The sequence below is a fragment of the Macrosteles quadrilineatus genome, unplaced genomic scaffold (assembly GCF_028750875.1).
Source record: "Macrosteles quadrilineatus isolate MER2022 unplaced genomic scaffold, UCM_ALF_1.0 Scaffold_2__2_contigs__length_208266976, whole genome shotgun sequence".
Lineage (NCBI taxonomy): Eukaryota > Metazoa > Arthropoda > Insecta > Hemiptera > Cicadellidae > Macrosteles > Macrosteles quadrilineatus.
This window is the reverse complement of record NW_026542595.1, coordinates 155,970,622-155,997,662: the sequence shown is the minus strand read 5'-3', so window position 1 is coordinate 155,997,662 and position 27,041 is coordinate 155,970,622. Positions and strand designations below refer to the sequence as shown.

The following is a 27,041-nucleotide window of genomic DNA, read 5'->3' as shown; positions in this document are numbered from 1 at the left end:
TGGAGTTAAGGATGTTGATCAGAAGAGACTAAGACAGTTTGTGCATGTTTGCAAGTGAGAATCTTAGGAATATTGAAATGATTGTGATATAGATGGTTTAACTAAAGCCTGCAATCCCTCCCTTCACTCCCGTTTAAAGTCTGAGACTTATCTACCGTGTCACTTCTCTGAACAATCTTCTTAGTTCATCTTTGGTGCTTCTCTACAAGTGCTCTGCCCACCAATACCAATACATCTAAAGGTGACTGAGGGAGGGAGACCTAGAAGGCGGATAGATGAGATGAAGAGGAATTGAGGGAAGCAATAAGATGGCAGAAGGAGGAAGAGAAAGCACTCTGAAGCATGCAACAGAATGCATAATTGCTTACATGAAACTTAAGTGCCCAGAGACTTTGTGTGCCTCTGCACAATCAATAGATAGATATATTGTACGGCTTTAGGCAGTGTTCGATTTGTAAAAAATGAAGTGCCGGAACTGTATCCTATTCAATGTGGTTTGTACAGATTGATGTACCAATTTATGCCAATATTTTTAACTTTACGAAAGAGAGGTACCGGACCTCCATTCCGCCATGTTCTCCCGCAAATCTAGCACTGGCTTTAGGCATACTAACGGACTGAGGGAACACAGCCATTTCCTATTTTGTTTCATGTTTCTACTGAGACTCATCTAATCATTCAACTCTCTCAGTTTAGTTATACAGTCTGCTTAGAATAATTCATGTCACAGATAATTACAGGAAAACCTGCTGTATTATTACGCTCAACAAATGAATAAATCATTTGCAATAAATCTTAGCAAACATACCCTGAGTGAAAATAGTTCAGTACAAGTATTGACTTAAAATGCTGAAGTCAATATGTAATGTAAAGATGTACATTATATGAGAATATCAATTAGCACTTTCTTTTTAATAAGAGAACATATAGCTGATGAATGAGCCACATAGAGTGCATCTCTAATGTTTCATTTTCTTCATTAGTAATTTTACTTTGATAATTGGTTCGGAGGGAACATGAGATACATTGTTGTTTACAATAAATTATTTGTCCCTTCAGTGTTAATAACATTAGATTTCATGAGTTCCTCAGTTTGCTACTAGCTGCTACAAGGAAGGAAAGGTGTTCTTTTGGTAAAATTTTAATATAGGATAAAATAAACAAGCTTGCTTAATATACCCATAAACAAGCAAACTACAACAGTTTACTTTTCATTATAAGAATAAACCCTAAAAATAAACTAAACATTCAAATTTTTAATGCAGTTTTTTTTTAATTTTCCCCATAACTTATAACTCTACAACGCTTCAAAATACAAATAATTTACTTTTTTTCTCTTATGATGATTTCAATAAAACTTGAGCATTTTATGTTTTAAAGATAGGTACAAATTTGAAAAAAAGTTTTCACCCTGTTCTTATGACCTGATCTTGCAAGTTCGCAAACTCATTCAAGTGTATCCACTATCCCTACACATTACTGTAATGATAAATTTAGTTAAAATCTGATCTAAATTCATCGAGTTATATACCGTCACTTTTGTCACTTTGAGCAGTCATCTCAACAATTATTAAGACTTTCCACTGGATTAATAATTTACAGTCTATTATATTGTGACTCTTGGTGGTTTTGGGAGCTTTCCCTCATCCCTTCCTTTCACTCTATATAAGTATTGATCGAAACCAGAACTTTCAAACCTTAACACTGAATCAAAAAAAAAAACTTTAAAATTGAATACCGAATCACAAAACCTAAATGAAAAACGTTTTACTTGCCTTGAAGGTTACAAAAATACAGGTAATAATCATATGTTTATTATCATTTACTATACACAGAAATAAGTTTCGATCCATACTGGCAGCATAATATAAAAATCCACTCATTCCAATACTCTTCCAGGGTGAAAAAAAATTTACAGTTATTTGGCACGCAAAGCAGTCCTTTGCCGTGGGCATCTTGACAGAGAATGACTGATAGTAACAGACAGTGAAGCATCTTAACTCACTGACATTTTGGATCATCAGCTCGGCTCTCCTACCCTCAGGCTCTCTTATTAGTGGTGATGTTTTTACCTATCTCCGATGACATCTGAAATGGCACGGCCGCGGCCGCCGGCTGAATAGGCTGCATCTGTAAAGACAAATCTGAATGAATAATAGCTGTAAATCCTTAAGGTTTTACAGTCAACGATAATAGTAATCGTTGCATCAACAGCTTCTGGGAGATTTATGCTGCTTAAGAGAAATATGCTTTATTCAACTAGCACTAATGTTGGAAGAAAATTGCTTTTTAGTTCAATTCAAACACTTTTAAAATGTTAATTGGCTAACCAGGAAAGACAATGCGGATTGTAAATTTGGCAACTGAATAAAGTAGTTTATAGTTTGTTACTTTGAAGGAAACATAATCACTTTAGAAATGGCAATACAATTTATGTTATAAATTAAATACAGTAGAGCACCGATTAACTGAATGCCGGTTATCCAAAATGTAGGTTAACCATAAACGGTGAATTCAAATTTACCCATAAGCCAACATTACGAGAGCGGCCAGCAGGAGCATACACGGCACAACGCTTTGCGCAAAACTCAGCCATAACAGTGATTGTGCTTTCACCTAGGCTCTACATGTATAGACATAACCTCACTTCGTTTTTCAGTGACATCAGTGATCCTTGCTTGCACAAAGTGTGTCACTGAAGTGTGGTTTGTAGCTCAAATTATACACTTAATGGTAAGACTGAGGGAGTCTGATTCTGTGTATAGTCAATGTTTTTATCCAATCAAAATTGAAATACATTGAACTCCTGACCCTCACATGTGTGTCTAATAAACTTTAAACCTAAAATAAACAACCAACTAAGATAAATTAAAATCCTGACATAGACATAAAAAATATCAATGATATTAAAAGTTAAACTCATTTTTAAAGTTTTGAATCTTGAAATTAACTTGCCAATCAAATCTCAAACCAAAAACTTTTCCAAAGTTTTGGTGATTTTATTTAGTTTTGTTTTAGAATTCCGTTTTGACACGTCGCAACTCCATGTACTAATTGACCCAATCTATCTTCATGAAATGAACCTTAGATAGAACATATAAAAACACAAATTGATGTTTAGTAATAACATAGGTTTTAAAGCGGAAAAGTATATTATTTCACTTTTTAACAAAAAGATAGATTGCAGATATCCTGGGCACCTTGGGCCTGACAGATGCAGCGAACACACAAGCTAAAAGACTGTCAGGGGGACAGAAGAAGCGACTGTCTATAGCCTTGGAGCTCATCAACAACCCTGTAGTCATGTTCCTGGACGAACCCACCACGTGAGTAACACACTTTGTTATTGGCTTTAGATCGTTCAGATTGTTTGAAAAAAAAGTTGGTAAATACAACAGGAATCAGCAATTTACATTAGCCTCTTCCTCCTTGATCAAGGGAATCAGCTGACTACTTACGGTTCTATCCATAGTCATACTATTTACATAGACCAACTACTTTTTACTATGAGAGTTAGAAGACGTTTAATTCTTGGTCTGAGGCATGGTTTGAGCTGTAGCCAGATGAGGAATGGAAATAAACATAGTTTAATTGAGTCCCCAACAGATTTGTGTGCTGTTAATAGTTGAACATTGAACTACTTGTAAGGAATCAAAGTTTAACAATAATCTCCGATTCCTTATGTCGTAACCTAAACGTTACGCTAGAAAAGTGGACAATAATTATGAGAGAACCACATACGATCGTTGGTGGACATATAATGACTTCTACTACACCTTACAAGTAGTTCAATGTCATGTTTCATGTTATTTTTACTTTGTAAGCGAATGTTAAATATTATTTTATATTTTAAGGGAAAATTGGCTAAATTTCTGGGTGTTTGATGCTTACGGAACTTAATCCAACCATCTATTTGATATTTTTAGTGGCCTGGACAGTTCATCGTGCTCTCAATGTGTCTCACTACTCAAGCTGCTGGCAGTTCAAGGCAGGACCATCATCTGCACCATCCACCAGCCCAGTGCAGCGTTGTTCCAGAAGTTTGACTTTGTCTACGTGCTAGCAGAGGGTCGATGTTTGTACCAAGGAGCTACAAGAAACATGGTCCCGTATCTGCTGTCAGAAGGACTACCTTGTCCAAAATACCACAACCCTGCTGACTATGGTAGGTAGTAAAATAATATTATGTAGTACAAGTAGGTGCAATAGTACCATAGGTGGATTTTTTTCAGGCAAGGGCAAACCAATGTGTTGTTCCTGGGCCAGATAAAAAGGCCCACCTCCATAGACAAGTTAATGGAAAATATGCTCCAAAACACAATTGATAGCTGTCTAAAAGTTGGAATTATCTCTTTTTAAAGATGTTTAAAATATACCTTACTTCTTTGTCGTTACAATCCGCCTAAAACCTTACTGAGCATAGTGGATTTTAAATTTGATTTTCTCAGTTGAAGCCATGACTCCACTTTCCCCACTGTGGGTACCCATGAATACCAGTTTACTTTTGAATGTATTAGGATGGCAAGTAGGGCGTAATGCAAAAAGAAAAACTACTCTCGACTTTTAACACTGTAAGGTTAACATTCAATACAATGAAGTTAACACTGTAAGTATACTCCTCATTATTTTTTATGTTACTGTTTTTAAAACAAAAATTTTTTTTTCTTTCAGTTATCGAATTGGCATGCGCAGAACACGGTGAAGACAAAATAGAAAAACTTGTCAAAGCAACACAAAACGGGAAATCATTAGAGTGGTTTGAAAATGCAGAAGAAATAGCAACAGATGTGCCATACAGTAAGTAATTTGAATTCTGTTTCTGTAATATGTACTAACCACCTAAGCTACTATATTTTTATAAAAGAAACCTGTAAAAAAGTAAGATAACTTTTGCAGAATGAACTGCGATCAAGCAGCATTTTACAATGAATATTTAACAAGATTCACAATTGGTTTGGCAAAATAATTTAACTTTAATAAACCTAACTCTAAAACCAGGGATGTTTTACCAAGGAGTTATTATAAATATTAATTTTAGAATCATTTTACACAGACGTTTCACAAGAGTTGCAATCGTTAGTGTTTCCTATTAAAGCGAAAGAACGTATAATCTATCTACCTAATGAAACCTTTATTCTTACTTTTTTTTTATAAAAACCGCTTACTGGTACTTTGACAATACAATGCCCATGAAATGCCTGTTTATAATAAACCCTACATGAGTTAATTTGCTTGAAGTACACAAACTCTGAAACAGTAAATCAATAAATTGGTGGTATTTATCTTTTGATGTTGCAGCTGAAAAGAAGGGTATTCAGCTACCTCTGAAGAAATGTGTGGGAGGACTTCAAGAAACCTCAATAACTAATCAAGTGTGCGTTCTTGTCAAAAGAGGCCTCATCAAGATCAAGAGAGATAAGGTAAAATATATGTTTTATGAAATAGAAAGGTGTAAATTGTTAATTGTTGTTAACTGTAACCTGTAACCCAGACAAACACTATATCTGGATAGAATGAATTGTTATAGTTACTATTCAGTGTGAGAATCAGGCTAATGGGTCATCCACTAGATGGAAAAGTCAGAGCTGTAACAGGAACTTTGCTTTTGTATGTACATAAATATACGAAACAGCTCTGAAGCCAATCACAATGAATAATTTGATTATTTTCCAATTAGTTTATCCAGGCTTCTTTTACCTAGCCTAAGAGAGATTTTGACATGTGTCAATTGTATACACTTTATTCTAATGAGTATAGGGTAGGTGAGCTGGTCTAGCGATGGAGTGCAGGACTTCGATCTTTAAGGTCCCGGGTTCAAATCCTGCCAAGCCCAATAATTCTATGTAAGCGATAATGCCTCAACCCCGTCAATGCTTAGCCTGAAGTAATGTGAGCTAGAACGTCAAAATACAAATTTTAACAAGTACAACTTGATTTGCAGACGCTGACTCACATGCGGATCATCGTAAACATCCTGACAGGAATCATGCTTGGTATGTTATGGCTGCAGGTTGGGGACAAAGGCTCTCAAGTACTAGACAACTACAACCTGCTCTTCTCAATACTCATGCATCACGTCATGAGCACCATGATGCTGGCCATCCTCACGTGTGAGTTGCTCACACATTACTTTATTACTGGAGAGATTTATTGTACCATTAAGTAATAAATACAATAGGTAACGTCAAAAACTATGCTAAAATAAACAAACCAATGCATATAAATAATGAAATGATTCACCATTACAAACCATGCTGAAATTGGTTAATTAATCTTCACAGCAAACCATGCAGTTGTGGCAAAAAACAAAAGAAAATGAAAGTTGTGACACATACCTGAGTATAAAAATAAAATACTTGGATAAAAGTAAAGTAATGTTTCCAAATATGGGATGTAGAAGCATTTTCTATGTACACTTAATTTTCCTCATGATTGCATTGAACTTAAGTTGTTGCTTGTCTATCGTTTTATCTTTTATCCCTTTTTATCATCAGAGCAGACTATTAATATTGATATTCTCAAATTAGTGAAGATACACATGAGTGTTAAAACACTTCAGTTTTAACATTTCAAAATTTAATAATATTTCTGATAGCCACTGGACTAAGTATATATGACTTTTTTAAGTTTTTAGGCTCCGTCAGTAGTCCAAATTACGATATATTTCAATAATTTACAGTTTGACATGCTTTGTTGCAACATCTTCAAATCTCGCAACAAATCAAAACATCAAAATTTAACACTAAACAGTACATTACACCATTACACACAAGACATTTAAACACAGGAAACGACACAAAACTTGATGGTGATGAAAACAGCGGCGTTTGAAGGTAGAACAGAACATTTATTTATAGTTAGTTTAAATATTTGTATGTTTCTGTTCTAGTTCCAATGGAGATGTCAATTCTGACAAAAGAACACTTCAACAGATGGTATTCACTCAAATCATTCTTCATATCTGTCAATATAATTGACTTTCCTGTTCCTGTAAGTATATGTATTTTTGATTCTCTACTGAATTACATGAAAATTAGTCAATACTAATTTTCATGTAATTCAGTAGAGAATACAAATGCAATACAAATGTCAATACAAATGTTGTAAAAATGGTTACTTAAATTTACCAGTAAAAAATGCCTAGAGGTCCCAACATATTGTCAGCTATTAAAAAGTTAAAGAAAATGGCATACTGGAAATTTAAAAAATAAGGAATGCTTTTGCTGGATAAAAAATAATAATGAATGCTTTTACTAGCAGCAAATTTGTTTTGTGAGGCAAATGACATAGCTAGGATATCACAGGCGTGACAGTTCAACCTCTACAATTCATTGAAAAGGAATATTATTAGCAACACCAAGGGAACACATTTAAATTTCCTTTGCAAATGAATGATTCCTTACTATGTTAAATATGAACATTGATTTAAACCAAATTAATTAGTTCTTGGTGGGATCCAGAAACCTTTTACCATGGCCTAAGTAAACTAAATTGCAAAAGTTAATCAATATGATTAAATATGTATTTTTGAGTGAAGAAACCCATAAATATGATGAACAGTTATGGTAAGGTTAAGCTATGAGCTGGAATGAGACGAGTACAAAATATGAGTTCTCCACACTTGTGATCAGCAGGTATTTCTGTGATGAAAGCAAACAACAGGTTGTTCCCCAAACAGTTTATCGTTACCGTACATCTCATTTTACAGTAATACTAAACTAGTTAGGCCTATCTACGAAACAAATTTTCTGTTGTTATAAACATGAATGTAACCAGGATATATTTTGGCAGGTGATCTCATGTGTGATATTTTCTGCAATTATCTACGTAATGAGCGGCCAGCCTCTCGACCCAACGAGGTTTACGATGTTTACCTTCATCAGTTTGCTGGTAGTCTTCATAGCACAAAGTATTGGCTTCATGGTGGGAGCCATCTTCAGCGTAGTGGTAAGACTTTGTTTTTCAATCAGCATAGTTATACTAATTTCAATATTATAACCTCAATAGCCTGTCACCATAGACTACTGAATAGGATACTGGTCTGTGTGAAGATCTAAATGCCTGTGTACAACGGCGTCACCAGACATCTTACCACCTCTTTGGTGGACGTCGCCTGTACACTGTTACACCGAAGCTGTGTCTAGGTGATTCTGTATTTACTATGCCATGGATGGAGACTGGATAGGGATAGCAGTTATAGTGATGACAACTGGTTACTATTTAGACCAAGACACTACCTCTAAGTAATAAAGTTTGGCCAACTAAATGGATTGGCGTAGATTGGTAAAAAATTATTATCATATAACGTGTACTTGGCAAAAAGTTCACTAGAGCACTGCACTTAATCACTTTTTCAGAACGGGACATTTGTCGGGCCAGTTCTGGTGGTGCCGATGATGATGTTTTCCGGCTTTGGCCTCAGGATACAAGACATCCCCTTCTACCTGAAGTGGGGTTCTGATTTGAGCTACCTCCGCTACAGTCTGGAGGGTTACATCGCAGCCATCTACGACGGCCGAGACATGCTGCCCTGCCCTGACTTCTACTGCCACTATAGATACATCAAGAAGTTCTTACTGGACGTAGGGTTCACAGATGATCAGTTCTGGAATGACATCCTAGCTTTGTCTATGATGTTGTTCCTAGTGAAAGTCGCTGCCTATGTTTTGCTCAGGTGGAAAATCCGATCCATGAGATGAGAATTTGTATATTTATTTATAACACAAAATTTCCATAAGGCCTATTAGTTCACTAGTGTTGCCAACGCTAGCGTTGGGTAAGAATTAGGTTTAGAGTACTTAATCACTTAAAACTTTTTTCAGGCAGTGACACACAAGTGTATTTTAAGCTGTAATTGAATTTAGGGTAGACGTCGAATAAATAAAGACAATCCTGTGTTTTTTACTAAGACAAAAAAAGACTTTAACCAGTAAATACTCCATGATATTTACATTCTTACTCTTTCTAAGAAACGTTAGCATTGGCAATATCTTACAAAATGGTCCTAAGGTCCTACAATGCCATTATTGGGAGATGGATTCTTTGGATTGTTGAATAGGTAATTGAGCTCTTCATGACACTATCTGAAGATAGTTAAGAATTGGGATACATTTACCTACTTTTGAAACTGTTTTATTGCTCAATCACCAAGGTGTCATTCAACTGAATACGGAATGTGCAGTAGACTTCCTCTATGTCCAATCTTTTAGGTCTGGACTTTAGTTTTTAGTTTGGCCAAGATGGTACATACAAAATAATAACCATTTAGTCTAAAACCATTAAAACATCGATGGTTTTAAAAATACTGTGGAAACAACCTTTTAGCCAAAGGTATTGAAAAACAAGAGATTTTAAAATTGTTAATAACTATATCCATATTACTTCAGGATTGGAGAAAGTATAAAATCTAGGTTTTGGTAACTAAAAAACATAATAATTTATCAAGTTGCAAGCCCTGTTAAACATCCATGTTCATCTTTCAGTTTAGTTGCGGTTTTAACGTTTGTGTTATAGTAATGCAAATATAACAACAGTTTATTGATTTTTGTCACTATTCGTGTGGTTTTGAAACGTATTTCATTTTTGCATTAACTTCTGGTACATACACTTTTAGTTATGTCAAGGTTTTAGCCCCAAGAACATGAGGAATTCTACTGAAACATGAAATAAAACATTCCAATATATCTTGTAAGTTAGTTGTGTTAAGGTTCCTTATATTGTGTAAACATATTGTCAAATGTGTATATTTATATATAGTTTAGTTGATTAAGTTACCGCACTGAAACTACTGTAACATTCGTTGAATAGCTACGGTAAATAAAATCATGCTCTTATACTACTGGATACAAAATTTTTATAGTAAAAATTATTTTTTGGCTCATAAAAAGGTTATCCTAGTAGCACAAATATGTGTTTTATAAATATTTTATATATTTAAAGTTGTATTTGATAGAACCTCGAATAAAATATATATATAATATATCTTTAATAATAATTTGATATATTCAAATATATATTTAAAATATTACCAAAAAGCAATGCAAAATATAAATTAAATATAAGTTTTGAATATATAAAATAGATTCAAAATATATTTTGATAAAACAAGTATAGAATCTATAATATACATATTTTATATGTATATTTTTCCTATTAAATATTTAAAAAATTATGTGTTGAGAATATTTTAAATATATACAGGGTGATCAACTCAAGGAGGCCACCATTGGGATATCGGAAACGGTAAGAATTAGAGAAAACTTAACATTTTCCAAAATGGCGGCCAACTTTGAAATTTCTTATGGAACACCCTATATTTTATCATGCTTTCGGATAGAACAGGCAATTTAAAAACTTTTTTATTCTTGACATTTTTTCGATAAACCTACTCGTTTAGGAGTTACAGCCTATGGAAAAATTACTTCCGGTGTACATTTTACATCCTGTAGCTCCTAAACAAGTAGGTTTATAGCGAAAATGCGATGAGTAAATAGGTCAAAGAAGTCTTAATATTGCATCCACATTCCATAAAGACCATAAAATACACAGTTTTCCACTTTTCAAGTTTGCCGCCATTTTAGAAAATGGCCGCCATTTTTAAAATAATAGAATTAATAGTTTTAACGAATTTTATGGTCTTTTTGGAATGTGGATGCAATTTTAAGACTTATTTGACTTATTTACTTTTCGAATTTTCGCTATAAACCTACTTGTTTAGGAGCTACAGGATGTAAAATGTACACCGGAAGTAATTTTTCCATAGGCTGTAACTCCTAAACGAGTGGGTTTATCGAAAAAATGTCAAAAATAAAAAAGTTTTTAAATTGCCTGTTCTACCCGAAAGCATGATAAAATATAGGGTGTTCCATAAGAAATTTCAAAGTTGGCCGCCATTTTGGAAAATGGCGGCTGAATTTCGAAAAAATAAAATCATATTTTTAACTGCCACAAAAAATAAAGGAATGTCCCCCATTTTAGGTTTTCTCTAATTCTTACCGTTTCCGATATCCCAATGGTGGCCTCCTTGAGTTGATCACCCTGTATATAAAATATTTTTGAAACTATATTATATATTTAAATTATTTATAAATATATTTTGAAACACGTCAGATATTTTTATTAATAAAATAATATTATATTTGTAGAAAATATAGCCTATAATCTTTTATAATTAGCAAATAAATAATTTGCATCTTTTTGTTTTTTATAGTGTCAATCAATTTATACATGCATTTTTTGTATGATAATTGCTATTGTGAAAGCGTTAAAATTAAGTTAATAATAATACGTACTCTGAATGGTGTCACTCTATCATACACTTAAAGAAAAAAATTGCATATAGTTAAGAGGCAGTATACATGTTCGACAGCTACATTTGGGTCAAACGAAAAAAAGTGTTGATGGGTTTTATTTTTTTAATTGCAATATGTGACAATGAATGTGGTCATAGAAATCTCGAATGATTGGCTAGAAAAGGGTGCTAGTGACTGGCGACCTTTTAACAAACTAATTACGGTTGTATATGACGTTCTAAAAATAATCATTTGATTGACATATGCCATAAATTACATAATATTTGTCATAGTATTTAAATTAATTTTTGTAGTTTACTGTATTTGTATTCGTGGAGACTACTCACTATTCACTACAGCACTATTCAACTCAACTACTTGATGCCAAAACAGATTAACAGAATCATATTATACTGTAGTATCAAAAATATTTCAAGTATTGCAACCATTGCAACTGAGGGCCTCTCTTTCACCATTTGAAAACTAATGCTTACAACAGTCACAAGTAGCTCAGAGGTAAGGTAGGAGGCTCATAAGTCGATAGGACCCAGATTCGAAACCCACCCAGGCTAAAAAATTTTATCCAGTAATTTTTTCAAAATTTGTTTTTATGAACTATTTAATCAATTTACTCAACTGATAATTGTGTTTTTCATACTAAATCTTTATTATTTTGTGTTTTTATGTTTAGGCCCCATGGGATGTTTGGAAGAGATATTAAATAAATTTTTTATTTAAATATTATTCACTAAAATATAATATTGGAACATATTTTTTTTATATTTAATAGGTTCAAAAACATATTTTTTATATATTTAATATATTTTAAATATTATATAAAATTGACATTAATACACACTTGAGATATATAAAATAGATTTTGAATATATTTATTCATATGTATTTAATATATATTTGTGCTACTAGGGATTACAAACTAATCTTATGATTAACCATTAGCATATTAGGATGTATATGTTTTTTTACAATTTCTTTTCAGAATACTGACTAGTGGAAAAATAAGTGAAGTCGTCTGTTCTACTTGATATAAATTATTAAATTATTTTGATCTCACTACTTTCCATCCCTTTCACTCGATACTAAGTTTGGATGCTTTACCATTATGTTAATGTAAAGGTTTTCAGACATGTATACAATGTATTGTATTGTATATTTATTTACATGTAAATTTGGGAGATGTACATATAAATTATGTACCGTAATTCTTAAAAGTTTTATAAATAGTTTATGACTATACTTTTGTTATATGAATAAATGTTATTTAATTTTAAAATTGTCAAATTATTTCCTACCATTTTTTGCTATAGTTTAATTTTGGTGCATACCATTCATAAAAATTACATTTAAAAAATGATATATTCAATAAATAAAAAGTGTAAAAGAAATAAAATAATCTTAACGGCTATGATTTAATTTGCTGGAGTTCTTCAACGCAAATTATTTCTGCTCTTTTAAATAATGGACTTTTCATAGATGAACCTAACATGAGGTTTTAACCTTAAAGAAATTATTATAAACGTCTTTTTACTCCACACTTAAGAAATTTCAACTTTTTACTTTTTTAAATAAAATAAATATATTCCTTATTTGTCCTTATGTTTTCACTGCAATTTGAATAGTGGCATGTCAAGAAGATAATTTATACCAAAATTTTCATTTTTCATTTTCCATTTTAAAAGTTACACATAAAATATATTTATAACTAAAAATTAAAAAAATGATAAAGAAACAAACAGAATGTGTGATATCAATATATTTTTAAGAACAAATAACTTAACATAGAATATAAATTGCATAATTAGATAAATACAACTTTACAAAATTGTCAGTTTTTAAAAAAACACTTTTAATATTTATTTTCAGTCAATAGTGATGGGGAGCACCAATTTGTGGTAATATTTGCTAGTAGCTGGAACGGTCTACTTTTAAAGTAGTTGCAGCGAATCATACAACTTCGGTATGAGTCACTTTAAGGTAATTTGTCAGGATGATATATCTTTCATCCATGCAGCATGATATTTACATGATTTTTACTATTTAGTGCCACTTACTTCATTAGTGCCACTTCTTTAAGTAGCTTCCTCATTAGCTGACGTACACTGTTGTCTAAACTTTTTGACTATTGTCTTTGGATCGGAGTTGGCATAACTTTATTTTCAAGAGCACAGATTATGTTTTCAGCTGCCAATACTGCCATTTTCTCTCTAGCTTGAAAAGTTGCACTTGATATGTGAGGTGTAACCACTGAAAAATGATTCCAATGGTTAAAGGTGTCTAAACCGGTGCACGGTAAGAATTTCTTTACAACATTATACTGAGTACCACTAAATTTAAAGAAAAGTTTATCAGCAGTTAGAAAATTTGAAGTAACAATAAATGTAAGTTTTTAAATCATATTTTCTTTGGTACGAGTCTTGGTATACTCAGGCTTATTTAACACATTTACAAAATGTCAGGTTTCAATAAGTCAAACAAAACTAAAAAAAGTTAATCACACTTCTTATCAATCTTCCTATCCCATCATTTTAAAACCTCCAGCTTTGTTCTGAAATTAGGTGGCAAATAAATTTTATAGGATTCCTGATTTTTTAGGATTCTAGCCAATAGAAACCAAGAGAAACTTTTCACAATTGACAACCAAAAGACTGAAATCTACAATGACAGCTTCTTTTTATTGTACAAAAACAAACTCTGCATTGTACAGTAACAACTCAAAGAACTCTAAAGCAGTGTAACATCCTTATTTTGTATGGTATCTATCTACTCACCAACGTTATCAAATTTCAACAGTTTGTGATCAACTGGTAAGGGTTCAGGTTGGGTAACATCCAATCCTGCTCCACCAATTTCTTTGTTTTCAAGGGCCATCACCAGATCATCCTGATTTATGACATCTGTTTGGAAAGTAACAAAAACCATATATTTTTTTAATTCATCTAGATAGTGCAGATAACTAATCTAAGACTCCCTGTTAACATTAAAATAAAAACTTTCTCATTGCTGTGAGGCAGTTCATTAAACATTAGCTCATTTTACAGTCAAATCATTCTGACTGAATGAAATGAACTCATGAAATCTGCTCTTGCTACTGTATTTGAATTGCCTTGGATGAACAAGCATCGTGATGTATATATAAATAACTAGCTGTCCCGACAGACGTCGTCCTGTCCTATGCTTTTATGTCAAATGCTTGTTCATTTTCAAGATCCTGGTTGAAGTTCGTTCGCTACGCTCACTCACCTTTAGGTTGGAGCTCGTTCGCTGTGCTCACTTGCCTTCAGGTTGAAGTTCGTTCGCTACGCTCACTCACCTTTTGGTTGGAAATTAGCTGTTGTCATAAATTTAAAAAATATAATTGTGCTGCACCCTGTTGGTAAACTTATTAACTTTTAATGCTATTGAACATCACAGAATCAAATTGCTTAGTTAAACCAGCTGTTAATTTTCTTTAATTCCATTTAAATATGAGTACTCATAAGGTTAACATGGGAAACTCTAGAGCCACTGGGGCGGAGCCCTTTTGACGGATCTGCACCAAACTTTACACAAACCATCATTGAATAATGCTTAATAATGCCTGAAAGTTTCATTACAATCTGTCGAGCGGTTTCGGAGTCCATAAAGGACAAACATACAAACAAACATACATTGGATTTTATATAGATAGATAAATATTTAAATTCAAATTCACAACCTACCACAAATATATGAAAAAGTTTGAAAATTATTAGCAGGTTATTTCTATTTAAAAGTGAATCATTTTCCGACTAAACCAAGGTTCACCAGATCAATTCAGTGTAAAGGATCACAACATTTTTAATACTTAAAATCCTTTACACAATCCCTTAAAAAAATAATAAAAATGAAATGAACTGCTTTATTGTCGTTAAAACTAAGTACAAAGTTCATGACAATCGTCAAAAGAAAAAGAAAAACAAAACAATCAAGATGGCAACTAAAATAACTAAAACTAAAACTCTAAACCAAAGTTTCATGTTTATACAGGCAAGCTTGGGTTAGAGTAGTTTTTAAAACTTGTTTAAATTTTGAAACACACAGGTTTTTGATGGATTCAGGCAAGAAATTGTACATTTTAACACCTTGGTACTCAAAACTATTTTGAGTGGCTGTATACTTATGCCTTAGTGTAGACAGATTATCTTTAGATCTAGTACAATAGTTGTAAACATCAGATATCTTTTCAAAGTGAGAAATGTTTTCTTTTACAGACAATAAACTTGCCAAAACATACAAGGATGGAAATGTGAGAATGTTAAGACCCACGAAAAGGGGCTTACAATGTGTTCTTCTATTCACACTACAAATTAACCTCACCGCCTTCTTTTGTAAAGTAAAAAGCAACCTGTTAGCATAAAAACTGTTGGCCCACAATGAGGTACCATAGGACAAATAGCTATGAATGAGGCCATAATTTATACAAATAAAGACATAATCTGAAACAGTGGACCTAAGTGCTCTTATCATAAATATGCCTTTTACAATTTTAGATCCTACAAAATCTACATGTGAAAACCACTTCAAGTTTGACTGCAAATGAAAACCCAAAAATTTCAGAGTGTTTACATCATTACCGTTACTGCTAAGACTAATAGTCAGGTCCTGAGTCTTATCAGCATTAAGACACAACTTGTTTGCATTACACCAGTCATTAATAACAGCAGATTTTGTGTCCAATGTGTCAGTAACGTCATTCAAAGAGTTACCCCGTACACACAAGGCCAAGTCATCAGCAAAAAGAAAGCTTTTTACAAATAAGTCATTATTATTATATTAATATAGTTATTAATACAAGGTAAGTCATTTATATACAGTATAAACAGGGTAGGGCCCAATATAGAGCCTTGGGGCACTCCGTGGGGCACTCCACTCGAATAGGGCTAGAATAAGTGCCATTTAGGTAGACTTTTTGCCATCTGTCTCTAAGATAAGATTGAAAAAACCTAACCAAACAAAACAGCATCAAGGTTATAGCAAGAAAGCTTATTCACAAGGAGATGATGAGCAACTGTGTCAAAGGCCTTAGACATGTCGGACGATCTAAACACTATACCACTTTTGGCCTCTAAACTTTGAAAGCAATTTGATATCAGTGCCTAATAATAATAAATAAAATAATAATAAATAATAGTAATAATAAATAATAATAATAATAATAAAAATGATAATTTATGTTAAAGGTTATTAATAAGGGTAAAATTACCTTAATTTTTATTCCAATAAAAAATACCATTAAACAAGTAATAAAAATAAAACAATTTAATGAAAAGATTTCCTGTTTCATAAAAAAAATTAACTTTAAGTTTATTATTTCAAATATTTTTATTATTTGTTAATATTAATCAAACGTGTTAATATTTCAATCATAGAAAGGGCTGTAAAGTTTACCTCCTCTTGCAGAATTGATGAGGATGGCTGTGTTTTTCATCTTCTTAAACGCATTCTTATCAATAAGACCTTTACTGTCCTTGTTTGAAGGGACAGTGAGGAATATAAAGTCACTCTTCTTCAAAAGTTCATCCAATGAAGTGTAGCACGCACCGTTCGCTTCGTCTGTTTGGATAGTAAATGAAATTAGAAAAAAGTATAAAATGCTCTAATGAAACAAATTTACATTAATAATTGTAAATTAATTACCAATTGTAATTTAATTGTTAATTGTAATTTATACCAGTTTATATATTGCTATTTTTATGAAATGAATATATTAGTGAGTTAAACTTCCCCTTGACAATACACCAAGACTTTTTTTGCATTTTGAACACAAACATGCCGAAGTACGTGACACACCAAATATGGAATTTTCTGATAATACAGGGAGCGGCAGAAATATCTGACGGTTTTCAAGCGAGTACCGTCCGGCAGCCAAGTGGAGGAGGGTGGTGGGGAGCGGCTCATTCTCAAGGCCAAGTGAGACAATTTTAGTCGCCATAGAGCAGTGGACCGGTATACATCGCGCGTTTGTCGTTGAGGCGTATTTTAAAAATGGCGATTTTGTTGTTGATAGCAACGTAAGTTTCGTAGGCATTTTAATGTGGCTCGTGGGGAACCTATCCCATCCCGAAACACAATCGGATACCTTTAGATCCACAGGATCAACTGCAAAACGTAGGCCTACAGGCCGTCCAAGGTCAGTGAGGACGCCGGAGAACGTGGAGCGAGTGCGACAAACTGTGCTAACGAGCCCGCATCGCCCAGCGCGTGGACAAGCTGCTGCTCATGGCATGTCTGAGCGCTCTACTCGACAAATTTTGCACTCAGACCTTCACTTTCACCCATATAAAATAGCAATCGTCCAACAACTTCAGCAAAATTTGTCGAATAGAGCGCTCAGACATGCCATGAGCAGCAGCTTGTCCACGCGCCGGGCGATGCGGGCTCGTTAGCACAGTTTGTCGCACTCGCTCCACGTTCTCCGGCGTCCTCACTGACCTTGGACGGCCTGTAGGCCTACGTTTTGCAGTTGATCCTGTGGATCTAAAGGTATCCGATTGTGTTTCGGGATGGGATAGGTTCCCCACGAGCCACATTAAAATGCCTACGAAACTTACGTTGCTATCAACAACAAAATCACCATTTTTAAAATACGCCTCAACGACAAACGCGCGATGTATACCGGTCCACTGCTCTATGGCAACTAAAATTGTCTCACTTGGCCTTGAGAATGAGCCGCTCCCCACCACCCTCCTCCACTTGGCTGCCGGACGGTACTCGCTTGAAAACCGTCAGATATTTCTGCCGCTCCCTGTACTAAAGCCTCTTACCCTTGTTTTTCTCCCTGCGGTTATAGTAAAGGACTTCCTTGACATCAAAAGCTTTTACTCTTTGTAAGATTTTTGAGCCAATAGCACCAAGGCCCACAATTCCTACAGTAGCATTTTCCAAGGTTGGACCACACATCCATGTGGGATGAACTCCAATCCACTTCCCCCTGTGGAAACAATTACATAATAAGTTTCAATTAACTGTTCATCAAACTTAAACTTAATCATGATGGACAGGGATTTAGAGTATAGTCTATGATTTAGATCATCAAGATACTCCATATTACTTTCAGATTGATCCAAAAGCTAAATATTTTGAACTCAATAGATTGTTTAATGATTTAACTATACCTATTTGCAGTCATCGATTCGTAAAAAACGTGGTGCCGGAACTGTAACTTATTTAATGTGATTAGTAATATGAATTTAGTAATGTGAATTTGTATTCATGCCAATATTTTTTCTTTCTGAATTTCAGGTTTAGCAGTATTTGTTGAGCTACACCAGTGACCTTCTGATACTGAAGTAGACATTTCCACATAGACCAGCTGAGCCAGCCAATTGTTACTCAAACAGAATACAGTTGAATGATCCATTCATGGAGTTTGCTACTGTCAAAATCACACACTTTCCACTTTATCTTTGAGACTTATATATGACATAGAATATGTAATTTCTCAAAACAAGTTGTTCTTTCACAACAACACAATTTATTAGTTGGGCTTAGTTCGACAACAGGAATAAGTTCCGGTAACTGACATAAGCACACTCTATCAGTGACTTAATTAAAATATATTTTATTTTTATTCTGAAACTAACCATTACCGTACTTCAACATGGAAATTGGGCTTCTACTTTTATTTTACTCATAATGGAGGTTTCAACGTTTCAACATACTGAGAATCAAGATCCCACTCACTCAATTCAAGAGAGAAAACATTTTGGCATGATATACAATTTAGTAAAATGGTTTTATTTTTTATTTTTAACAAAACTTATCAACTTAAACAACCATTTACTTATAAGGACTCCTCACTGTTTGACGGCGGCTGCGCCAGTGACAATGTTACGTGACACTGCCAACGCCAGACCCACAGCCATGTCTGCCACCGCGCTACTGAGTACATCTGGCGTGTTGCTCACTCTGATGCTCCTCTGGTGCAGCAAACCTACGTCAATGTGGTCGTAACCAGCCCCCATACTGCCTACTACCTTCAGGCGTTCGCCTATAACATTGTAATGCAGCATGTGGTAACTCTTACTGAAAAGGTACAGATATGAAATGTGAGACTTAGGCCTACAAAGCTGACTCAGAACAGGCCCAGGAATAATAGAAAGGTTGACATTCAAAGTCAGTTTCTTTGTAATACACCAAAGAGTGTAATTTCTCAATCAAAACAATGTTTTTTTTTATGGAAATCTACAAAAGCAGTGAAAGAGGTGTTGTAGTGTATTCTGCATTGTTACTGTTGCATATAATACAAATATATCTTTTACTTTACTATTCCTTTTAATTGTATTGTTATGTTGGTATATAATGTATAAGTCTTTTTTATGTGCTTTAGAACTTCTCCAGTTTGAACATTCTTTTATCTTGTGAAATAACATTGCACAATCTTATCTGATGTAATGTCAAGCAGTCTGTAACTAACTGGGATTCATGTAGTAAATGTAATTAAGTAATTGTAAGAAGACAAAAGTTATTGGGCTCTGAAGCTAGTAGTTAACATTATTTGTTGTCTGAAGGTGTAGATTGCTTTTTGTCACAAGGTTGTTAGTGTTCCAAGTTTTACCCAAAATAAACAATGGTAGAATTATTTTAAGCATGGACTATGAAAGCCTTACTTCTTAGTTTCTTACTTATTAATGACACAATAAAATTGCCAGGAAAAATTGTTTCAAAATTAAAAATTATTTGAAGAAGCCATGACTCACCAGCAGCATCAATCATTTCTTTGTCTACTTTAACGTGTCCGAACCATAAAATGGCATCCATGTTCTGGACATCTTTCAGCAAAATTTCTCTGGGTGGCGCACTACTTTCCTTTGGCATTTGACTGATTTTCAGTTCATATCCCCTGAAATATTATGTCCATTTATTCATTTTATTATTACAATGTACTCTATATGATTTAAAATTGCAAATTCTATTTTAAATAAAATGAAAACCATTGTGTAACATTCGCATTGTTAACTTTAAGAAGATTTTTTTTTTAATATTGCCGATATTTTTTATCAGTGGTGGCAATCAAGCACGAGGCATGGAAACCCAACAATAGGTTTGCAAAAACTTAATACAATGGGTTTGTTGAAAACAATTAATTATGACAAACTATTTTTGGTTTGTTGAAATGTTATTTTACTTTTAACTTACTGAGCAAAGTATGATGGCTTGAACTGTTTTGTTAACAGTTCAATCACTTTGGGAAAAATCAATCAATTTGAGTAGAGCTTTCATATCTACGTTCAAAAGATTATACCCCACTAGAAGTAAAATATTTTCAAAGTTATAAATGTTGTAATAAACGTTTATAACATAATAGCTGTTGTACCCGTTAAATAGAAACATTTTGATGAGTATGGCAGGTGAAGGTAATGTTTTTCAATAGACCAGCTGGTATTAATCAACAGCATATTCTATTTGAGTTGACTTTTAAACTTACTTCTCTTGTAACATATTGAGAGCTTTGGCAGGGATATCTGGATGAGTAATAAGGATCCTGTACTTGCTGAAACAAATATTTTGTTAATAATTTACAATATAAAATCAGTACCGTAGGTAGTTTTGTTCTTAGACCCATAAACAAAACAAACATGCCGCCCTCATGATTTGATGAACAAACATGCCGCTGATGAAACGATGATTTGTGAGTTGATTAATTGACTTGGAAGAATAGTATATTTTGTACCGTACCTAGGGCCGAAAATGAGGTTTTGCTGGCTCAAGATTGTTTTTAATTTCGAGACAAAGTTGAGAACTTAAAACGATCGAGAGCATCAAAACCGTTTCGGTCCGTGGTACGAATGCTATTTTTCACCACACTATAACCTATTACCACGATTTACCACAGTAGTAATGTACACTAACAGTCAACACAGCTACAACAGGTTATGTGAAGAAATAATTTGAGGAATCTGCAAAAATAATAATAAACCGTTGCTATAGGCAGCGGTGAAAAAAAAACAATTCTATTACAATGCTATGGATACAGCTTGTGTATTTAATACTAGCTGTGTAACCGTTCTAAGCACGGGGATTTTGTAGTAGCCTATCCAGTTGAAACCTTTTTACATTAAGAACAACAGTTGGTTTGCATATTTGCAGATATGCTGACAAAGCTATTAAACCAATATTCACAGCTGTAGTGACCTACCACAGGCCCTTTATGTGATAAATGGTAGCAAAAAAACTATGAAAGGGTTAAGAATTTTCTAAACAAATTATTTGACAATAATAGGCTAAGTCTTTGGACGCTACTTTTAACAGTTTTTGCAAATTTTACAGATTGACCTGATTGTAATTACAAAACATTGTAGCCTATGTAAGGTATCTAAGGTACCGGTATGTAAACCTATTATTATATAGGTATCTATATAATCATACTGCAAAAGTAAAAACCAAAGTGTACATAATAGGAGCTAGACCTAAGTAATAAGATTAAATTCCCAAACTGGTAATGTCGTCCAATAAAAATGTGTATAGCTAAAAGCTATATCCACCTTCAAATGTTAAAAAGTAAACATTGCTTTTGTAGTTTTGTTGAATTTATTTTGATCTGTTACTTGTATGCTTGCAACCACTCCACATAGCCTCAATAAGTTTAAGTTAAGTTCACATTCACTAAAACAAAACCAATCATCAAGTTGGATAGTTATATTTTATCATATAGTAAGTTATGGATTTATTAATTAAAGGGTACTTACTCAAAATTCATTCTTAAGCTTTTGAAATGAATGAGAAAAATAAATCCATACTAACTATGAATATAATATCCTAACCTCAAACTTAATAACCACTGCTTGTTGCTACACTGCTACAGTACAACTACTTTGTTTGTGTTTGACTTCTCCTCCTCTCTCATTTTGACACAACACAACACAACTTACAGCAGACTGCTGACCTTGAACTCTTCAGCCAGCTGTTTTGGGTTCTCTTTCCTCCATTTCCATTGTTTTGTTATACAAATTAAGATACCCCCTGTATCTTATTTTGATATCCCTGTATAATTTCTATATTCCATTTGTAGCTAGGTTTGCTGCTACAGAGAGGGTAATATTCTTTCAGTATAAAACAGTATAGCTGAGTAAAACAAATAGATTTGCCAAGTTTGATTTAAATGCAAACAGTTTACTTTCTCCATAAAAGAATAACATGAAAATTTTAAATCTAAAATATTTGAGATTTCTTCATACAATGTACTAAAATATTTTTTTAAGCCCTTCAAACTGGTTTAGAGAAAAATTGAGAAATTTTATGTTTTGAGGGTCAAAATCAAGAAAACCCTATTTTTACCCAATAAAACCCCAGTCCCATGGTCCTGCGCTGGTTCACAAACATCATTCAAATAAACGTAGGTTTACACCTTTTTATTAAATTTCATCAAAATCGGATAATATTTGCACGAGTTATCGAGCTAACGGATTTACTTTTTTTATGTCCCCAGAGGCCAAAAACAACACCATCCGTTCAAATTCATATGTATGTGATGTGGAAAGCGAAAAGGGAGCTCTTTTTACTTAACACTATTAATTTTAACTAGGGGAAACCCGTCGAAATCGACGGTTACTTTCAAGGCTTACGTTAATTCACCTAACTGCGATGAATTGGGCGAAATATACATGTTTTGAGCATTTAACATTGTTGAAAGAGTAATAAGTGTAAAAACAATAACAATATTGCGTTAGTTGCCAAATTTGGTTGTTCATTCAATGATTAAAATATTTAATATCCTATACGTCATTGGAGTTATTATTAGTATATTATATGGTATCTCTTCCTTTGGTAGAACCTTTAAATAATACTGTATTTAAATCGTATTGGTGGATCTTGTAGTTAAACACTTCCACGACTTCATCAGTGTTTGAGAAAAAATATATCAAATCAAATCATTTATTGTAGTCAGACAATATACATTGTATTACAAACGTCAACTTAAATTACTTCTGAATATAAACAATAATATAATTCAAAATTTTTTTTTTTATATTTATATAAATTGGGCTGTTCAAAAAATTCAGCAACAGAGTAACATGCACGTTCTAAAAGGTATTCTTTTAACTTAATTTTGAATTTTGCTTCTGACGTATTTTTGTTGAGAAGACACGTTCTAACTTCAAAGGGAGGTATATTCGTTACAGTGTAAGTTTGATTTTCCTTCGTCACGTCGCGTCAGTTCATATCGTACTTCTGTGCCAATGAATGAACCCTCTAGCATAGTTTTGAGAAATTGACTATGGGGTTTTAAGCTGGAATTCCTTGACATGGGGGAAGCTGGAATTCCTTGACATGGGGGATGTCAGTTAGTTGTCTCGGCCTTATCAATAACATAAAGTTGTCAATATAATCTCTCTACGGAATGTTAGGTGTAGTGGAATAGGTACATGAAGTAAAGTTGGCTTTTATTCTTGAACTGTTAGGGGCCTCCTAGTTCATATGATCTTGGCGGCTTCATTGGCAATAAATAATGCAAATGACATAGCAATGGAACATTTCCAAAAAGCAAAAATACTGTAAAATGGCTGTTATGTATATATTGACGTTTACATATTGTTAATCAACGTACATGATAAATACTTTAATCCTTTAATACGTTTTTTTTATGGCGACCATTCATAGTAGGTGAGCCAAGTATGAATGGAGATGAGTGTAGGATGAGTGGCACGATCTTGAAGTCTTGTTAGTGACTAAGGCCGACATTCCTTAGCTGTTAATTAATAGCCCATACAGCGAATGGCAACCAAGGGACCTACAGTTTATAGTTGAATTGGAACCAAATTTGTTTGCATTGGTATTTATGAATTGGTATAATTATCAGGATAGCACTGCGGGTAGTCGTAGTACTCACTCGTGCGGACGTTAATCCACACCAGGGAGTATCGCATCCACAGTGCATTCCTATAAATATCCACAATTCGTGACCTCCTAGTAGCTGGATTACAGGACGACGCCACCCGTCCCAGTCAAAGGATTATGTGATCTAGTTTAAAAGGAATATGACCTTTCTGTCATGACAGTAGCTGCTTAAATAGTATTTTCTCTTTGTACCATATTTTACAGCCAAAATGTCGTGTTATTTTCAATAATGTTACTAATTCAGTGCGCCAAAGTCCGTAATATAGGCAGGTGCAAATAATTTGTTAAGATAGGTACCATTTTAGGCAATGTTTCTAAGTTTGGATTTTATTAGACACAATAAGAGCAGATTTTTCTACATAAATATTTGATATTTTGTAGAATAATATGATAAAATGTAGGCAAAAGTGGCTAAAAAGGCACACACCAACCCGTACAATAGATATAAGATAGTTCAATAAGAAATAGTTTAAGAATTGCTGTGATAAAAGGATTTTCCACTGATTTCGTAATGGAACGTTATATGAGTTAAATATTTTAAGGTTTTCTTGATAAATGTATAATGTTTTTTTTAGTTTTCCTCCATTTCTTAATGTATTGATTAATTTGTTTAAAGTTAAATTTAATATAAAGTGTAATTTTATAAAATAACCCCTATGTAATTATAAATAATAGAATCACACAATGTAAAAATGCTACACAATGTAAAAATTGTAAAGAGCAATAAATAAAATAAATAAATATTGCAAAACATGACATGATAAAGAAGAAAATCAATTTTAAAATCAGAAAATAACATTGCAAATACTTATTTAGTAGAATTCAACTCCCAATAAATATGTGTTGTTTGAAATACAATTTAAAAATGAACAGCTGTTTCATTAAAAGTATTATTCTCATGGCCAAAATGTAAACAACTCTGTGGAGGGATCTTTAAAGGCTTCTGGGGCAGAGTCCTAAGGGATTTTGCTTAGTTTTTCTTTTGATAACTCATCTACAGACCAAGACCTTTCTTTGGACACCTCTACCAAGTTTCTACGCCCACCCGTTCTCTCAAATTAGTGGGGACAAAGTTTCCAATCATATATTTAGATTCCTTCATGTTAATCTTATGGGAGAAACTCCAACTTTGATGTCCTGTGGGGCAAAGCCCGAGGATATTTACTACATGAATTGGTGAAAGGGGGCGTCTACGCAAAAAATTCTTTATTTTGACACGTCGTTTGTAAAAATCCGTCCATTATTAACGGAGGAGTAGTGTTTTGTAGAAATCGCCTTCACGTATTATATATAAGGATTTATGAGCCTACAAAATGTAATAATATGTTAACAGACATACTCGTACACCCTAGGCAATTCCTTGAAATAGAAGAACCATGAATGCTCAATTGCAGCTCTACTACTTACCTACATTTTGTATTAGCCTGAAATCAAAATTATAGTCAATTAAAAAGTAAAATAAAAACCATTGTGATTATTCCTAAAAGTGTTTAGATAGTTATTTTTTATCATTTTCCCTTCTGTAACACATGCGATATTTCTTTTTACTAACCAAATAAAATCTATTTAAATTTATATTTTCAAAAATACGGTCTCATTAGATATTCTCCAGATGAGGCCTGTGCATGCGATGGGGACCGAGTTATAACCAGTAATCCAAAACAAAAACAGTAAAACCGATGATGGTGCAACAGGGGATGGCTTAGTTATTAACTTTTTGTTTAAATTAAAGAAATTTTGTGAGAAAATGTAATAACAATGTGTTATTTAACTGGAATGCTTTAAAAAGTGTTTATATATGCCTAACTTCATTTGTAATGTGAAAAAAGTATGTTGGAATGATAAAACACAACTATTTGTAGTTACTTAAAAACTGATACACCTATTCTTTCTGTATAGTAACAGTATGTTTTTAGAATCTTCATAGAAAAACTATATATTGTATTTCTCAGAATCTTACAGTAATTTCAATGGATATACTTATTAGCCTGCAAACAGTTTCAACTTTTAATATTATCATCCAATCTATGATAGTTTTAATATAGCAGACTAATATTTTTCATTTGGCAGTTTGATCCTGGAGGGCAAATGTTTGTTTACTGTAAATTAATTATTTTCTTCAATAATACTATCATAGGTAAAACAAACCTCCTTACTTTTATAGCACACTCAAATGTTTATTATTTTTCCTACTAAATGACATGTATATATTTCTATCTTTGGAATTTGACTTGTTAAAATAAATTATTTATAGAACACAGCACACTCTATGTGGCTTTTAACTGGCTACAATAAGTTAACTTCGACTTCACTCTAGTGTATTTAGTCCCAAAGCTATAACTTACCATTTCTATGATTTCTCTTGGTTGTTGGCTACAGAGGTGTTTTACAGACCAAATAAATAAGATTTGTAACATCAGGTGAGATAAGTTATCAGTAATCTAGAGCTCACCTCATCAAAGGAGATTATTAATTTTATGACCCTAAATCTCAGTTATCTCTTGTATTTTGATACTATGACAATGATAATATTGATCACATTAGCCCCTATAAGAAAAATTAATGAAAGTATTAAGAAATTACAGGTGTATAAGTAACTTAAATAGTAGAATTTCATAGGCAGATTTAAAAGACAATTCGATCCACCAGGGAAACAAATTTGCCAAGGCATATTGGTAAAATACTACAAGTGATTTCTGTCTTATGAGAAGTTCAAGAAACACCTGACTAACTTGATGAGTTCTGTAAGAAAGCATTGACATAGGAAATTGTGCACAGACTTCTCTTTTGTAAACTTTCTTAAGTCTATTTTGGTGAGCATTTGCATATATGGAAACATTTCAACACAGGTTTGGTATTTTACAATTGGACAAG

General features: G+C 33.2%; 2 protein-coding genes across 11 annotated transcripts in view; one reads left to right on the top strand and one right to left on the bottom strand.

Annotated features, from left to right (window-relative positions):
* LOC128985600 (ATP-binding cassette sub-family G member 4) overlaps positions 1–9,953 on the top strand; it is a 33,691-nt gene extending 23,738 nt beyond the window's left edge. For all 6 annotated transcript variants that reach the window (XM_054405226.1, XM_054405229.1, XM_054405225.1 and 3 more), the window contains 8 exons: positions 3,181–3,326; positions 3,927–4,165; positions 4,672–4,797; positions 5,299–5,420; positions 5,942–6,110; positions 6,890–6,990; positions 7,792–7,947; positions 8,358–9,953. In XM_054405226.1, the coding sequence (XP_054261201.1) occupies positions 3,181–3,326; positions 3,927–4,165; positions 4,672–4,797; positions 5,299–5,420; positions 5,942–6,110; positions 6,890–6,990; positions 7,792–7,947; positions 8,358–8,699 (1,401 nt within the window). In that variant the 3' untranslated portion in view covers positions 8,700–9,953. The remainder of the gene's footprint in view (positions 1–3,180; positions 3,327–3,926; positions 4,166–4,671; positions 4,798–5,298; positions 5,421–5,941; positions 6,111–6,889; positions 6,991–7,791; positions 7,948–8,357) is intronic.
* Positions 1,748–26,564, bottom strand: LOC128985601 (glyoxylate reductase/hydroxypyruvate reductase-like). 5 transcript variants are annotated; one of them, XR_008490048.1, is made up of 10 exons: positions 26,513–26,551; positions 25,575–25,591; positions 20,758–20,823; positions 20,030–20,172; positions 19,131–19,320; positions 18,095–18,261; positions 16,719–16,883; positions 14,081–14,206; positions 13,364–13,556; positions 1,748–2,130 (listed from the first exon to the last, which is right to left on the bottom strand). XR_008490048.1 is itself a non-coding variant. In XM_054405232.1 (9 exons), exons 1-9 carry the CDS (start codon positions 26,513–26,515, stop codon positions 13,432–13,434), a joined length of 1,002 nt encoding a protein of 333 aa, XP_054261207.1. In that variant the 5' UTR covers positions 26,516–26,551; the 3' UTR covers positions 13,064–13,431. The 5 variants fall into 5 exon arrangements, 3 of the variants coding, with proteins under 3 accessions (XP_054261207.1, XP_054261209.1, XP_054261208.1); XR_008490049.1 differs by lacking the exon at positions 1,748–2,130 and adding an exon at positions 6,973–6,988; XM_054405232.1 differs by lacking the exon at positions 1,748–2,130 and having other exon boundaries at positions 13,064–13,556.
* Between the last annotated feature and the right edge of the window lie 477 nt (positions 26,565–27,041).

Coding starts and splice junctions, on each gene's coding strand:
- LOC128985601 (XM_054405232.1), bottom strand. Junction 19,321..20,029: donor AGAAATGATTGATGCTGCTG/GTGAGTCATGGC, acceptor ACAATGTTATAG/GCGAACGCCTGAAGGTAGTA. Junction 18,262..19,130: donor GGCGCAGCCGCCGTCAAACA/GTGAGGAGTCCT, acceptor TTGTTTCCACAG/GGGGAAGTGGATTGGAGTTC.